Raw genomic sequence first — 15,529 nt, 5'->3', positions numbered from 1 at the left:
TAATAAACCCTGATAGGCTCTGAAAAGGCAAGTCAAGTAGGAAAAATTTTCCTAGCAGGAAAATTTTTTTCAAAGACTAAAGAAGACATGAGAACAGGGGCCACCTTATGCTGCAGCCAGCAGAGGCATTCCAACATTCCGTCAGCAGGATTCCAGCCAAGCTGCACAGTGTGCTTTTATAAAGGTGGCCCCAGGCATTTCAGGGCAAGATGTGGCTGTGAAGTCTACCTGTCCCTTCGCACTTCAGAGGAGCTGGCACAGTGGCTGTGAGACTTGCCGAGAGCCATGGCAAAGAATGGACTTGTAATTTACATCCTGGTTATCACCTTACTCCTGGACCAGACCACCAGCCACACGTCCAAGTTCAAAGCCAGGAAGCACAGCAAACGCCGAGTGAAAGGTAACGGGGTTTCTCCGTCCTGCAAAACTCTAGGCTAGCTCAGGGCGGGGAGGAGCTGGACAATGCTCATTTCCAGACTCTTCAAGGAGACCAGCTCTGGTGACGGTACTGTGGCTTCAGGTGGATATGGCATTTTCAGGGGCCTGAGTGACCTCTTAATTTTCTGGGACAGTTTGATATTTAAAGGAATCAAGTGGTAGGCTGTATTGTATATCTGTATTGTATTCTATATTGTATACCCTTTGTCAGGTGAGCTTAGGCATGAGAATGTTCTTTGGAGGGTGATAACCTGGATACAACATCAGATATTTGGAATGAGGGATCAAGTAGAAGAGACTGATTAACAGGGTAAACCATTCCACTCGTAGATATTGTATGGTGTCCACATATATCTGTAAGATAACTATAATCTTATTAAATGCGCAGTAGAGGATAACGCTATTGGTAATGTGACTTCCGTTTCATCATTAGTTATCATGTAGGTATATTTTCATATCCCTGGCAATATAAGGACAGTCTATACTATAATATATATTTAAGATTTTAATGTCATAGAGAAGGTGAAACTCTTTCACTTAAAAATATTTCAACAAACAAAGTCATATAGCATTTGAAGACATTTTAATGCAAAACAATCTCCAAGCAAACCCAAATTTGGGGTGGCTTGAATTGGGTTAAGAGATTGAAAAAAAAATCCTGCAAGGAACAATGATGATGGCAATGTATTTTCAATATGCTAAAACCAAATCAGAAGGAAAAGCACCAAGAAAAGTGTGGGGTGATGTTTTATCTCATCCTGAGTCATTTTCATATCAGGCTATTTCAAGGTAAATATTAGGACACTATTTCCTTATCAATTTCACTTCATTAGTAACAAAACACATCAAAGATACAAATAACATTAAAGTCTTGATTTAACACTACATGAACGGCTGGTGGGTAAAAGGGAGCTTATCTTGTGCCGTGTTTTTAAGATTACACAGTGCCCTTTTCTAGGAATATTTATTTATACACTTTAGGTCTGATGCAAAGTTTCTTAAGTGGAATCTTTTTTCCTTATAAAATATTACACTTCCCTGTTACTCCTTTTAATGATAGATTAAAATATTTCTCATGAGTGATGAAGACAGGAAAAGGAGGGAGAGAAGATGTGGCATACTTTTGTTGCCAGCATTTCTTTACTGTAAAGAAGGCCTAGCAAAGTGGTGACCACCCAGTAAGGATGCAGGGAGGTGTCTGAATGTGTGAGTGTGTGTGTCCGTGCTGTGTGGGTGTTTCTCAGTTGTAGTTCAGGTTATTACGCCCTACCCTCCAAGACACACACACAAGCACGCACACATGCTTTTGTTTATTTTTTAACAGACTGGGTCCACATTTTAAGTATCATCCTCCCAAAGCAGTTTTGCTCATTTTTGCCATGAGATCCGAGAAAGTACATTCTACAGTAAGTGAAACCATTAGCCTAAACTTGCTAAACATTTCTTTCCCCCACACATTTTAAAAATATTTTAAGCACCTGGAAAGAATACCAAGGTTTGTGAAAGCCATTTTTTCTCTCTCGATCCTTTCCACAGAATTACCCCCTATTAACTGTTAGGAGATAGTATCTCCAGAGTTTTCTTTAACGTCCGATTAAAAATTGATACTTTTAACAAAATAAGAGTTGGCTATCCAAAGTACTTGGCAGACAAATTAATTGACTTTATCTATTGAATCTTGGATAACCTTAAATATAAGGAATACATCAGCCCTTTTAACAGCTGCATAATATTCCCTTATGGATGGGTCATGACTTATTTAATCTGTTCTCTCCTGGTGAACTTTTGTGTTCATCAAATCCATCCCTTTATGATCCAATGCCTCAGTGAACTGCTTTGTAAACAGATATTGATCCCCATGCTAGAATATTGTGATGATACACTTCTAGAAGTAAAATTGTAGGTTAATTACACCGTCTCTCAAAATGGTAGCATGAACCCATGCTCTCATCTTCAGCATATGAGAGCACCCATTCACACCTTGACAACCTGACATCCTATCATCAGGTTAAGCTGTGCCAGCCTAACAAAACCCCAAAACCTTCTTTTAATTTGCATCTCTTTGATGGTTAACAAAGTTGAGGTATTCTTCATACGTTTACTGGTCATTTATTCCAGGAATTATTTTTGCATTCCTACACTGTACCTACTTATGGAGAACAACAATAATAAAATTAAAGGGAGCCTTTTTTAAAAACTCGAAATGGCAGCTGAGTGATTTAGCTCCAAAACCAAGTTTTCACTGCTACTTACTTCATAGGTCTCAACAAATTAGTTGGAGCAATGCAAATTATGTTGTAGTTATGAATCAAAAATAAATTTTTTGATTGTGAAATAGTTGCTCCCTGTATACATTGTCAACGAAACACATCCACATTTCTCACAAAGGACAGAAGCAGAAGCCAAGCCACCTGGATAACGACTTCCATGGTGATCTCCCAAGAGCCTAATATTAATTCATGTGTCTTCATGTTAATTACAATGTTTACAGCTTCCCGACGGAGGCCCTTTATTTAAATAGCATGGAGCAGGAAGCCAAGAGGGACTGGGGGTGACATCTGTATGGTTTACAACTTGTAACTTGGGAGAAAACTTCAGCAGTCTTTGCAAGTCTGGCCTCCAACAGGCGATGGCTTTGCATCCTGAATGTACCCTTATATTTATTCTGGATTCTGTGGTCCCGTTGAGGAAACCCTTGAGCTATTGTCCTTCTCAGCTGAGCTACTGGACGCTTTGAGAATTGATGTCCATCCCTGGATACCCCAGAAGGCATTTCCTAACCCAAATGTGGAAACACCTGGCTTGCAAAGCATATGTTTAAGGGGAAAATGAGGGACTTCCCTGGTGGTCCAGTGGTTAAGACTCCCCACTTCCACTGCAGGGGGCACAGGTTCGATCCCTGGTCAGGGAACTAAGATCCTGCTTGCGGTGCGGTGTGGCCAAAAAAAGAAAAGGGGTGGGGGGGGTAAAGTTAATCAGCATATTTGGATTTGGTACTGTCCTGAAAAACCCAGGATAGAACACAGATTCCCTGTGTGGTATCCCCACAAAAAGGCAGCTAGGAACAGCCATATCAAGCTTTAAGCATCTTATCTATTCGGGGCCATGTACTAGGAACCAACCAGGTAAAGGTGATCACTGTGCAGAAGCAGATGGGAGGGGTGGGAAGAGAACAGACTTGAAGTCAGCGAGATTCAAATCCCAACTCTGCACCTTACTAGCTGGGTGACCTTTGACAGGTTAATTCAGATTTCTGTGCCTCTCTTTCTCCTTTTGTGAAATGATAGCGTCCATCTCATAGTAATACTGAAAGAATTAAGCTCCCAGTGCACAGTATATGGTGGCTTTTAATATTTATTGAGATTTATTATAATTCCTGCCTTTGAGGAGCTCACAAGCTGTCAATTTCTAAGACAGTCCCCATCAGGTCTGGGTTTTTTATTTAGTTAAGGTTGCTCATTTTCTACTACTTACTTATACCCAAGGTTGGTAAAGGACAGCCACGAAGATTAACCTCATCCAGGGACATTCAAGACTAAGTAAACTGCTAATCCCTAATACAGAAGCACTTTTAGAGGGCTTTTTATCACTGCTTTTCCCTGTTTCTCCATGAAAATCACTTAACCCTGCTAGGAGCCACTATACCTGGAACATCAGTTGAGTAGGGATATTGGGGCCAGGGGACTTGGGGAACCCAACTAAGTCTGAGTGTGAGTTCTACCACTTATCTGCCAATTAGCTCGTTGAGTTCATTCTCATTCTTCAATGGGAATCTCATTTTCCTCCACTCCTAACTATTTTTGAAGAGTAAATGAAAATAACACAAAAGTATTTTGTATGCCATAAAGTGTTTGTTCACTCAGCAAACATTATGAGACTGATTATGTGCCAAGCATCACATTAAACATCGGGAATACCATGGGCAACCAGAGAGATGAAGTTAAGTAAGTAAAGGAAGATGATTATAGATTGGAGAAATTGTGTGGAAGAAAAATAAAGGTTCAAGGAAAGAGATCAGCCAGAGGGATGCTAATGTAGAGAGGATGATCAGAAAGTCTTCTCAGAAGAGGAAGAGGAAGGACAGGAATAAAGATGCAGACGTAGAGAATGGACTTGAGGACAAGGGGAGGGGGAAGGGTAAGATGGGACTAAGTGAGAGAGTGGCACAGACATATACACACTACCAAATGTAAAATAGCTAGCTAGTGGGAAGCAGCCGCATAGCACAGGGATATCAGCTCGAATAGCACAGGGAGATCAGCTCGGTGCTTTGTGACCACCTAGAGGAGTGGGATAGGGAGGGTGGGAGGGAGGCTCAAGACGGAGGGGGTATGGGGATATATGTATATGTATAACTGATTCACTTTGTTATAAAGCAGAAACTAACACACCATTGTAAAGCAATTATACTCCAATAAACATGTTAAAAAAAAAAAAAGAGGAGAACTTTAATCTTGATAAGGAGATGGACAAGAGCTGGGCAAGAGTGTTCCAGGCAGAAGGAACACAAAAGAAGCATCCTGAGATGAGGCAGCTTGCTCTAGGATGCATCCGAAATCAACAAGTCTGAAGTCCGGTGATGGAAGGCGAGTCCCACAGGGTGGGGCTGGAGAGACAGACAGGAGCCCCATCCCCAAGAAGGACCTTCTAATATTATTACTCCCACCAAGCCCTTATACATCTTCCTGGCTAACTTATTTTCATGCATTATTTTCCATGTACACCGGGCTCAGTTTCATCAAAATCACCCTCGCCTTAGATTCTGGATTCCAAAGCTTTATTTTATTTTGTTTTATTTGTATCTTATTTTAATCATATGCTTTTCATTCCTCCTATTCCGCCCTACCCTAAAATATCCTCAGAAAAGGATGGAGACCTGAAGACTCAAGTGGAAAAGCTCTGGAGAGAAGTCAATGCCCTGAAGGAAATGCAAGCCCTGCAGACAGGTGAGATCCCATCTCGTCTCAAAGGAGACAGAAAAAGAAATTGTGATTTGTCAGCAATTCAAACCATATAGAGAGTACACGTTGAGTTGTAAGCGACATTTTTTTTAAAGAGACATTGACAAGCCAGAGACGCGTCCGGGAGAAAGGATCTGAAAGCTGGGGAGATGATTGTTTGGGGAAATTAGCTTGATTTTCCACTCCCTACTCCTGTAAATGGGTGGTATAGAGATAAAACCAGGCATTTCAATAATACATTTTAAAAGTCCGTCCATAATTCTTCTTTAATGGGCAATGAAAGAAAACTGAAGAAGTATTAACTAGCTAAAATAATCAGCATTATTTAGATGTTTACTAAGTGCCCACTGGGAGATCGCCGAGGTTGAACCAAACACAGGATCAGAGGACTCACTCCCGACAAGCAGGGCAACACGTGCAGAGAAGACCAGTGGTTAGAGCCACAGCTTGCCAGCAGAGGGCAGCATCCAGTGCTCCTTTTTCACGGAGTAGCGCTCCTGGCAGCCTAGGCAGCTGTACCCACTGCTGTCCAGGAGCTACTCTGCTGGCCCCCAGGGCAAGGAAATGGGAGCCACACTAGGTAAGTTCAGGAACATCCCTGGCTTGTAAGGTTCACACCCTCAGGAATGAATACTCTCATAGCAACTCCAAAAGCAGAGCTTTGAGGGTCTCACAAGAGAACTGCCCAATTATAAGACTTACTACCTTCAAGGAAGACTGAAGTTACAGCTTTTCCATCAAGTATTTATAACTCCCAGGCCAGCTGTATGTTACTGATCCTGAGTCATTTTTACCATAAGCAACATTGCCTAGTAACACTGGTGACAGGGCCCTTTATCAGGTTCCCAGGGGAACAGAATTAGAAAGTTAAAGGATGGCCGAATGTGTTTGCAGAAGGGGAGAGTTTTGTTAGCCCTCTAACCAGTTGGGGACTATAATAATACTTTATAAACATTAACACATTAATCCTCCAACAATTCATGAGATAGACGCTGCTATGATTATCCTCATTTTACAGATGAGGAAACTGAGGCACAGAGAAATTAAATAATTTTTCCAAAGCTTACACAGCTAGTAAATGTCAGAACTGACACCTAAGTCCAGGCACTACAGCCCTGGAGCCTGACTCTCCAACGTTATGCCTTGAAACTATCTTTCTATTTGTTTTATCCTGGGTAAGATAAACAATATTACCAGGGCTCAGTTATCTGCATAAGAAAAGCCCTATCTCTCCACATGCAAACTCAGACTTTTGTTTTTGTTTGTTTTTTAATAATTGTGGCAAACCAACCAGTTCCACAAGTCCCAAGGAAATTCAGCAGATAATGGAGCTACACAAACTAGTGAACATGTGTATATCCAAGCAGCAGGAGGTTGAAGGCCAGGGTTTAGGGGTGAGGCAGATCTGGGTTTCCGTAGTTGTGATTTTATGTGACAGGTTAAGTCGCCTTTTTATAGGCTAAGTTGTTAATAAGTAACAACTTCTTTAAGCTTCACTATCCTGATACGTAAAGATGAGCATAATAAAATCTCACTTCATGGGATGGTTGTGATTATGAGTTCATGTATGTAAGTACTTGGCACAGTGTCTGACTCATACAAAGTCTCCAGTACATGCTAACTCACCATTGTCACTGCGCATCATTCATTCCACAACTATTTATTGCTATTGGCCAGATCCAGTCCTGGATTATTATACTACAAAAGCATCTTAATATGTCCAATTTCACATCTTTACAGTCTGTCTCCGAGGCACAAAATTTCACAAGAAGTGCTACCTTGCCTTGGAAGGCTTGAAGCACTTCCACGAAGCCAACGAAGACTGCATTTCCAAGGGAGGGACGCTGGTTGTCCCCAGAAGCACCGATGAAATCAATGCCGTCCGAGACTATGGTAAGAGGAGCCTGCCGGGGGTCAATGACTTTTGGCTGGGCATCAACGACATGGCCACAGAAGGCAAGTTTGTCGATATCAACGGAGTCGCCCTCTCCTTCCTCAACTGGGACCACGCACAGCCTAATGGTGGCAAGCGGGAAAACTGTGTCCTCTTCTCGCAGTCAGCTCAGGGTAAATGGAGTGACGAGGTCTGTCGTAGCAGCAAGAGGTACATATGTGAGTTCACCATCCCCTAATAGACCCTTCTTGAATGTGTCTTCCAAGCAAGATCGGTCATGATTTACAGGCTGATGGATCCCAAGAATAAGTCGAAATTGTCCTCCCTCATGGGGTCCCTCATGGGACTCTGTGTCCACAGGAATACAAGAGTCAGCCAATTTTTCTACCACATTGTATTGTGATTTTGCCCTCCCTGGGGTACGGGGGAGCAGAAAATAATGATCTAGCCATGTACACACTGTTCAAGTGGCTTCTGCAAAATGGGCTATCAGACCTTTCTCACTCCTGGTCCCTCTTGCTTATATCGACCAGATTAGTGTTAAAAATACAATAGCCAGAAAAGCAAGCTTAGACTACCTGGAAGATTTTCTCTTAAAAGTTTAGTATATATTTGATTGATGAGGTGCTACATAATCCAAAAACTTTTCAGTCTGGTGTTCAATCTTTTCCATCCTAATGATTGTATCGTATTAGTCCATCACTCTTTCTTTGAGTTGCAGCATCCCCTGGTGGGACTAGTATCTTCTCTGCCACATCAAAACATGAACGTCTCAGAGAGGCTCTGATTTAATTCCGTTTTCTTCAAACCCATCCTACTCCCCCCAGCCCTCCAGCCATATACACATCTTTTTGGGGTTTTTTTGGAAGTTCCAAGTAAAGATCTGGAAGGAAATATTAAGGCAGTATCGGTAACCGTAAGACAGAACAGAGTAGCAGATTGTATAGAAAAAGAAAGTTTTGAAAAGTCTACTTTTTCCCTGCATTAACATCTTTACCTGACTTTATGAAATCAAGGGTGGATATTACATGTTAGTTTCCTTTTTTTTAAAACATATTTTACATAGTTATATATATTTAACAATCATATATTTAAGTCTATTATGAGCAATCTATATTTGGAGGTTGAAAGCTGGATTTAAATAATATTATTTGAGTCACATGTCTATGTTATTTTTTATTATTCTGCTATTCCAAGTAAATTGTTTTACTAGATTGTATAAAGTAACGCCATTGCTTAATATGAAATTACGAAGTTAAGACTTGGGGGAAATGGGCTTCTTAGAAGCAAACAATTCTAAGTATATTCTGTTTTTCAAATAAATGTCTTTTTTTTTTCTTTAAATGCTGATTGTGTTTTGGGAGCAAAATCCTTCTCTACAAACTTTAATTATGTATGCTTAGAATTAAGTTTTAGTTCTTTACGTTGCACAATAATAAAGCCTGAATTCTGATCAATGTGGATGTATCTGGGTATTGATTACAGTTATTTAAACTATGTTGGTTTATATCAGACTTGGCAAAATTCAGGGGGAAATACCCTGGATTTAATCAAACCGGTGATTAAGATGTACTACAAGGATAGTTTTACTTGACAATAAAGAAGTAAAGTCCATGAAATTCCCTGGTGGTCCAGTGGTTAGGATTCAGTGCTTTCACTGCCGGAGCCTGGGTTCCATCCCTGGTCAGGGAACTAAGATCCCAGAAGCGGCACAGCGCGGCCAAAAAAAAAAAAAGTCCAGGGGGAGGAGGAGACTTAAAAACAAAATTTGTATCTGCAATTGGTTTTGGTTGATGCTGGCCAACTTCCTAAGCCAACAGAAGCACAGTCTCCTTAAAGATAATGACAATGATGAGATGCATAGATAGTGTGAGTAGCATGTTTCAGACACTGGGCTCCATTTTACATAATTCTCATTTATCTTTGGAACAATCTAGGGATTTAGGCTCTAGAATTATTTCATTTCACAGAAGAATAAACTGAAGAAGAGAGGCGTGGATTTGCCCTAAATCACCCCCAGGATTAGTGAAGTTGTGACCAGAAGCCAACAAGTTGACTCAGATTCTACATCCTTAGCAACTCAGAAGGAGCTGTGACAAGGTCAAGCCTGTTCAAACAGGCCATGGAAGTGGACTCTAATCCACCTCCCTGTTCCCTCATGTGGGGTAACAGTTTGGGCTGACTGACACCTGACCTTGATGAGGCGTTCAGTCTGAATCTGCTTCAAAAGGGGTAAATAAAGACAGCTCCGGTTCACACAAGTCAGTGTCGGAGTTGGCGTACCTAGGAGATGGTGATAGATAAGGTCATCTTCCCCCAAATGCCCCAACCAGAAAGCTCAAGAGAAGCTTAATTCAAAGGAACAGAGGAAGGTTAGTTGGTGAGGGCAAATCAAGATGAGTTACCAAGACAAGGGGCAGATGGATGGGAGACAGCAAGATTGGAAGGAGTAGATTAAGAGATTATCTGGTTTGCCCAGGGTCAGACTCGTGACCTTGACTTTATGACTTAGCCAACATATCAACCAGAAGCCACACCCACTCCTTGGAAGCTGCCTGGACTACAGCATAGAGAATTCTGAAACTTGGTAGAAAGAGTGCCATGAGCAATTAGCAACGTCTCACAAGTTCATGATAGGAGGACACCAACATTTATACTACATAATTGTCATCCCTAGTATAAACCCTTGGCTTCCTGCAGTTATATTTAAAGTAGTCAAGTCCCTACAAGATTTACCAGAAAGCGGATTCTAATCTCTAAAGAAGTGTTTCTCAAGCATTCTTGTGCTTAAAAATCGCATGGGAAACTTATCAACTTGCAGACCTGACAGATCTGGACTGAGGCCCCAGATTCTTCATTTCCTTTTTTTTGTTTGTTTTAATATATATTATTTATTTATTTATTTATTTATGGCTGCATTGGCTCTTCGTTGCTGTGTGCGGGCTTTCTCTAGTTGCGGCGAGCGGGGGCTACTCTTTGTTGCGGTGTGCGGACTTCACTAGATGTGGCGCGCGGGCTTCAGTAGCTGTGGCTCGCCACCAGGGAAGCCCCCCAGATTCTTCATTTCTAAAAGCATCTAGTGCAAGCCAACAGGGCTGGACCACACACCACAGTCTGAGAGCAAGTGTCTAAAGCTGTAGCTACTTGCCCAGAGACAGTCTCTGCTGATTCCAGCAGTTTTGTTTCCCTTTAACTCAAGTCAAGGGTAGGATCTACAATTCATCTGTGTGAAGAACAATACTAAGAGCAATTTCTCTACCCATCACAGATGCTTCCATCCATATTGTTAAGTGAGGTACAAAGTAAAAATCCATTAGTTAAAGGAAGTAATAGTTGAGATTCAAATTAGGGATTCGAAGGAGAACATATCTCAAGGTTCAATGGGTCCTTTCTCTTCTCTAACAATGCTGAATAACATTTCTGAAATTAAAATTAAGATAGAAATTTTTTCCTGTTCTTACATTAGTGAGAACTTCCATAATCGTCACCAAATAAAGCACATCTAACGAATGAAGAAGCCCACCAATTTTAGCTACTTAAGTAACTAATTTAATCTGTTGTAAGAGATTCAAAGGGCGCCTACTAACTATAAAGCATCGTGCTAGGTAATATGGAAGGACAGAAAGGAAGTAAGTTATGGTATCTGCACTCCAGGATATTACAACCTAGCCTACAGGAGGAGAGCAAGACTCTCCACTGGAGTCTGAGAAGAAACCACTAGTAGCTCTAATTACATATGAAAGTTATGAGTTTACAGATTATTACTATCTAGTTTAACCTAAACTGAAACCCACAAAGTGGGCACGGATTTAAATAAACTCCTGGAAATGAACACCAAGTTGAATATACACTAATAAAAAAAAATTGTGCACACACTCAAACAAGCATAGCTGACACTTCTACTGGTTCAGGGAGACATACAGAGCCCAGGCAAACCCAATCAGAACCTTTTCCAGTGGTTGCCAATGGACACTGGGAGTAATGAAACTTTTTTTTTTTTTTTTTTGCTGGAGACACTAAATTGGGACAAAGTGAATTTAGGGCTCTGATAGAAGACTTCCCTTCCAGTTGGATGCAATATGCAGAATGAATTATAACAAATATAAGCAGTGATGAGCAATGATAGGGCAGGAAGGGAAAAGGGGGAGAGGGAGAGAGAGAAAGAGAGAGAGAAAGGGAGGAAATATGTGTGTGTGTGTGTGTGTGTATGTGTGTGTGTTTTCACATAATGCTGAGTTTATCATTCTTTTTTTTTTTTTTTTGCGGTACACGGGCCTCTCACTGCTGTGGCCTCTCCCGTTGCAGAGCACAGGCTCCGGACCAGCGGCCATGGCTCATGGGCCCAGCCGCTCCGCAGCATGTGGGATCTTCCCGGACCAGGGCACGAACGTGCGTCCCCTGCATCGGCAGGTGGACTCTCAACCACTGCGCCACTAGGGAAGCCCTCATTCTTAAGGCCCTGGTTTTTATTTCTGTAAATTCTATGAGAATTTGAGCTAGCTGGAGTTTGTGTATCAGCCAGGATAGCCTAGGTTATGACCTCACAGAGCTTATATCTAGATAGGCAAACATACAATAAACAAAGAAAAAACAAGATCATTTCAGAAAATATGACAAAATGTCAAAAGACTGACATGACAAAATGGCATAACAAATGACACAATTAAAATGACAAAAGAAGAAATTAAAACAAGGAGATGAAAGATGGAGTGACTAGAGAGAGAGATGCCAGACACGGTGAACAACTCTTTTAATACACCCCTCTCTCCAGTGAGAGAGAGAATGGAAGAGAAAGTGACCTAGGAATCATCAGGGCAAAAGTCCAAGAGAGACCCTGAGACAAGTGACTTACCCCAAATCTCCCAGCAAGCTGGGGACAGGGCAGGGACTGGAATTCAATTTCCTGTCTCCCAACGCAGAGGCTGTATCTTGCCAGCCCAGTTCAAGGTCATTTAAGGTCAAGGGACTTGGAGTCAGAAGACCTAGACTCCACACTTGCTACATGTGTGATTTTAGGCAAGACTAAACTTTTGGGCCTCTACTTCCTCATCTACTAGTAGAAATGACAGATCATCCACAGAACTGTGAGTTGAAATTTGAAAATACAATTTCTGAGCAAGCAAACACTCTGGATATGACACCTTCAAGAAAGAACAGTTTTGTTCCGTAAAATAACCAAACATCTCACGATAGAAAAATTTGCAGAGTAAGAAAAAACATTTAGAAATTATCCTGCATCTTGGTCTTTTTCACTCATTTATCCAGTTAATATTTATTAAGCATGTGTATCCAGCAGCATCTAATTTTACCACCACCCATGCAAAGTTGTAGAGGTTACATCATTAGGCAATGTTATATCCTGCTTTATTTTACTTAACCATTTTCCTAGCTTTTCCATAATGTACTTCCTATGGTTCCATAATATTCCAATGTGTTATTAATTGAGCACATATATGACTGCAATTTTTAATACATTTACAAATGGAATTTTACTTAAACATCTAAATATAAACATTTAGTCTTTATATAAATAAATGGAAATTTTGCTTTTCATTTTTCTCCTGTAAATAATGCTGTAATGAACATTTTGTGGCAATTTTCTTTCTTTTTGACTGTAGGTTTTTCTCCCCTGTTAAGATAGAGTTCCAGGGAATTCCCTGGAGGTCCAGTGTTTAAGACTCCGTGCTTCCACTGCAGAGGACTCGGGTTGGATCCCTGGTCGGGGAGCTAAGATCTCCGCATACCACACAGAGTGGCAAAAAGAAGAAAAAAAATTCCAGAAGTGGAATTATTAAATAAAAGGGTAGGAGTAACTGTACCCACTTTGCATCATGGCGTGAAATTGCTTTCCAAATGGATCGTGCAAACTGAAGAGGCAGCATGCCCTGTAATGCCACTAACTTTGGAGTCAGTTGGTCCTGCGTTTGTATACCAGCATCCATGCTCTGTGACCTGGAAGAAGTCATTTTACCTTGCTGAATACCTTCCCAATTTGTAAATACACAATAAAAGTAAAACAATAATGTGAAGGGGTTCATCGTATTTAACTTAGAAAATTGTTAGGATTAAAAATAAACAGAGTTAGGGGACTTCCCTGGTAGTCCAGTGGTTAAGAGTCCGCCTTCCAATGCAGGGGATGCAGGTTCGATCCCTGGCTGGGGAACTAGGATCCCACATGCCACAGGGCAACTCAGCCCTGCGTGTCTCAACTAGAGAGCCTGGGTGCCCAAACTACAAAGCCCATGCGCTCTGGAGCCCGCAACTGAGACCCTGATACAGCCAAAATAAACAAATAAATAAAAAGTAATTAATTAATTAAAAAATAAACAGAGTTAATTTTTCTTTTTTGGTAATAGTTGATTTCAGAAATATTAATTATTCAACTAAGCTAAGACAAAGAATGGGACTGTGGGGGTAAGAGAGGTGCCTGGAAGAAGCCTCACAGGTAGCACGTAATGTTATTGTGACATTTGGTATATGCATTTGGGTTACACAAATTCAAGCTGCACTAAGAACTTGGAATAGAGACCAGCGTTAAATAAAAAGTTACCAAAAATACATATACTTAAAAAACCAGGATGAACATATTTTAAAATAAAGTAGGTGAAAGCTTCCTTGGTGGCGCAGTGGTTAAGAATCCGTCTGCCAATTCAGGGGACACAGGTTCGAGCCCTGGTCTGGGAAGATCCTACATGCCGCGGAGCAACTAAGCTTGTGTGCCACAGCTACTTAGCCTGCGCTCTAGAGCCCGCGCGCCACAGCTACTGAGCCTGCGTGCCACAACTACTGAAGCTCGCGTGCCTAGAGCCCGTGCTCCTCAACAAGATAAGCCACTGCAATGAGAAGCCCGCGCACCGTGACAAAGAGTAGCCTCCACTCGCCACAACTAGAGAAAGCCCAGGCGCAGGAATGAAGACCCCATACAGCCAAAAAAATAAAAATAAAAATAAATAAAATAAAGTAGGTGTTACAACAAAGGAGTTTTAGAAAGTCTCAAGAAGTGACATCAGAAGGACAGACTCCGAGGGTGACTAGAGCCCTTAGCCTGATGAAGGGGTATACTTATCAGCACCCTCTTCTGGAACGTTTTGTGTTTGGGTTGCCTCCCCGCTGACATCCCTAGGAGCCTCGAGAGAGGCGACAAGAGCGTTGAGAGAGGCGCGTGTAGAGGACTGAGGGAGGGATGGGGCCCTGCGCTGGGGAGTGGCTGCAGCTAAGGATGCGCGGAGACAGGCCCGGGGAAGTCCTGGGGAAGAAGGTGCAGGGTGCCTGGGCACGCTACTAGCCATGCTGCTTCAGGTGGCGGTCAAGGTGGCTGTGTACGGGCTGCGGCGAAGCGCCCACCGGCAGTACCCGGTACCGAGTGGGGGCGCCGGGAGGGTGGGACTGGCTGCAGCGCTCGTCGCTGTCCACTCGGGCCGGGTGCTGAAGCTGACCAGGCAGGACGCACGCGCACCCACAGCAGATTGCTCTGGACTTCCGAAGGGTCCGCTTCCTCCCGCCACTGGGAGTGGGTTTCGATAACAGGGAGGGCTGCTGGCGCAACCGCCAGGCCACTTTTTCATCGGGCTTGGCGTCTTCCAGGAGCACCTGCTCAGCTTCCTGGAGAGAAAGGGGCAGCGGTCTGGCTTCCGCCTTCTCTGGGCACCAAGCTGAGGAAGGGTTTGGGAAAGTCGACTGCTCCCTGCCTTAGCCTCTCGACCCCCAACACCAACTGACCACAGGGATCTAGTGACAACTGACAGACAAGACTGCCTTCTCTCCTCGCCTTGTAATGGAAAAGCTAATTATCAAACCAGGTTTACGACAGGGAGCAAGCAACCCACAAGCTGACTCAGTTTCCTCATCTGTAAAATGCAGATAATATTTCATAACATCTAGAAATGGAATAATATTCCCACTTAAAGTTCTTGTGATCATTTCATGAGACAGTGCAGGCAGAAAGGCACTGCACAGTCTGTTGCTCATAGGAGATGCTTAGAAAATGAAAATTATCATCAGCTGCAAACTGAGTTCCAAGAACTAGGGAGAGAAGGGCTCTCATGTTTTTAGAAGCAAGTGCTCAAAAATCAAATATCAGGTGGCTCTGAGAAAAGAAATTTCCTGAGTATTCAGAGAACAATGAGATGAAGATTAAAATGACAGAAGTTTTTTCCAAGGTGTAGATTTAGCCAGAATAAGCAACCAAAATCAGCCCTAGGGTTCCCCTTTGAAGAGTGAACACTCAATTTTAATA

The 15,529-nt window shown here is 42.2% G+C and overlaps 1 protein-coding gene across 1 annotated transcript; it reads left to right on the top strand.

The window, feature by feature from the left end:
* Positions 1 to 285: 285 nt before the first annotated feature.
* Positions 286 to 7,531, top strand: CLEC3A (C-type lectin domain family 3 member A; the record flags this gene model as incomplete). The annotated part of the gene is made up of 3 exons (XM_082607221.1): positions 286 to 400; positions 5,301 to 5,384; positions 7,140 to 7,531. 3 exons carry the CDS (start codon positions 286 to 288, stop codon positions 7,529 to 7,531), a joined length of 591 nt encoding a protein of 196 aa, XP_082463347.1.
* Between the last annotated feature and the right edge of the window lie 7,998 nt (positions 7,532 to 15,529).

This window comes from Mesoplodon mirus (assembly GCF_964341445.2).
Source record: "Mesoplodon mirus genome assembly, chromosome: 19".
Taxonomy (NCBI): Eukaryota; Metazoa; Chordata; class Mammalia; order Artiodactyla; family Ziphiidae; genus Mesoplodon; species Mesoplodon mirus.
Note: the sequence above shows the minus strand (reverse complement) of the source record. Positions and strands in the feature narration are given on the sequence as shown.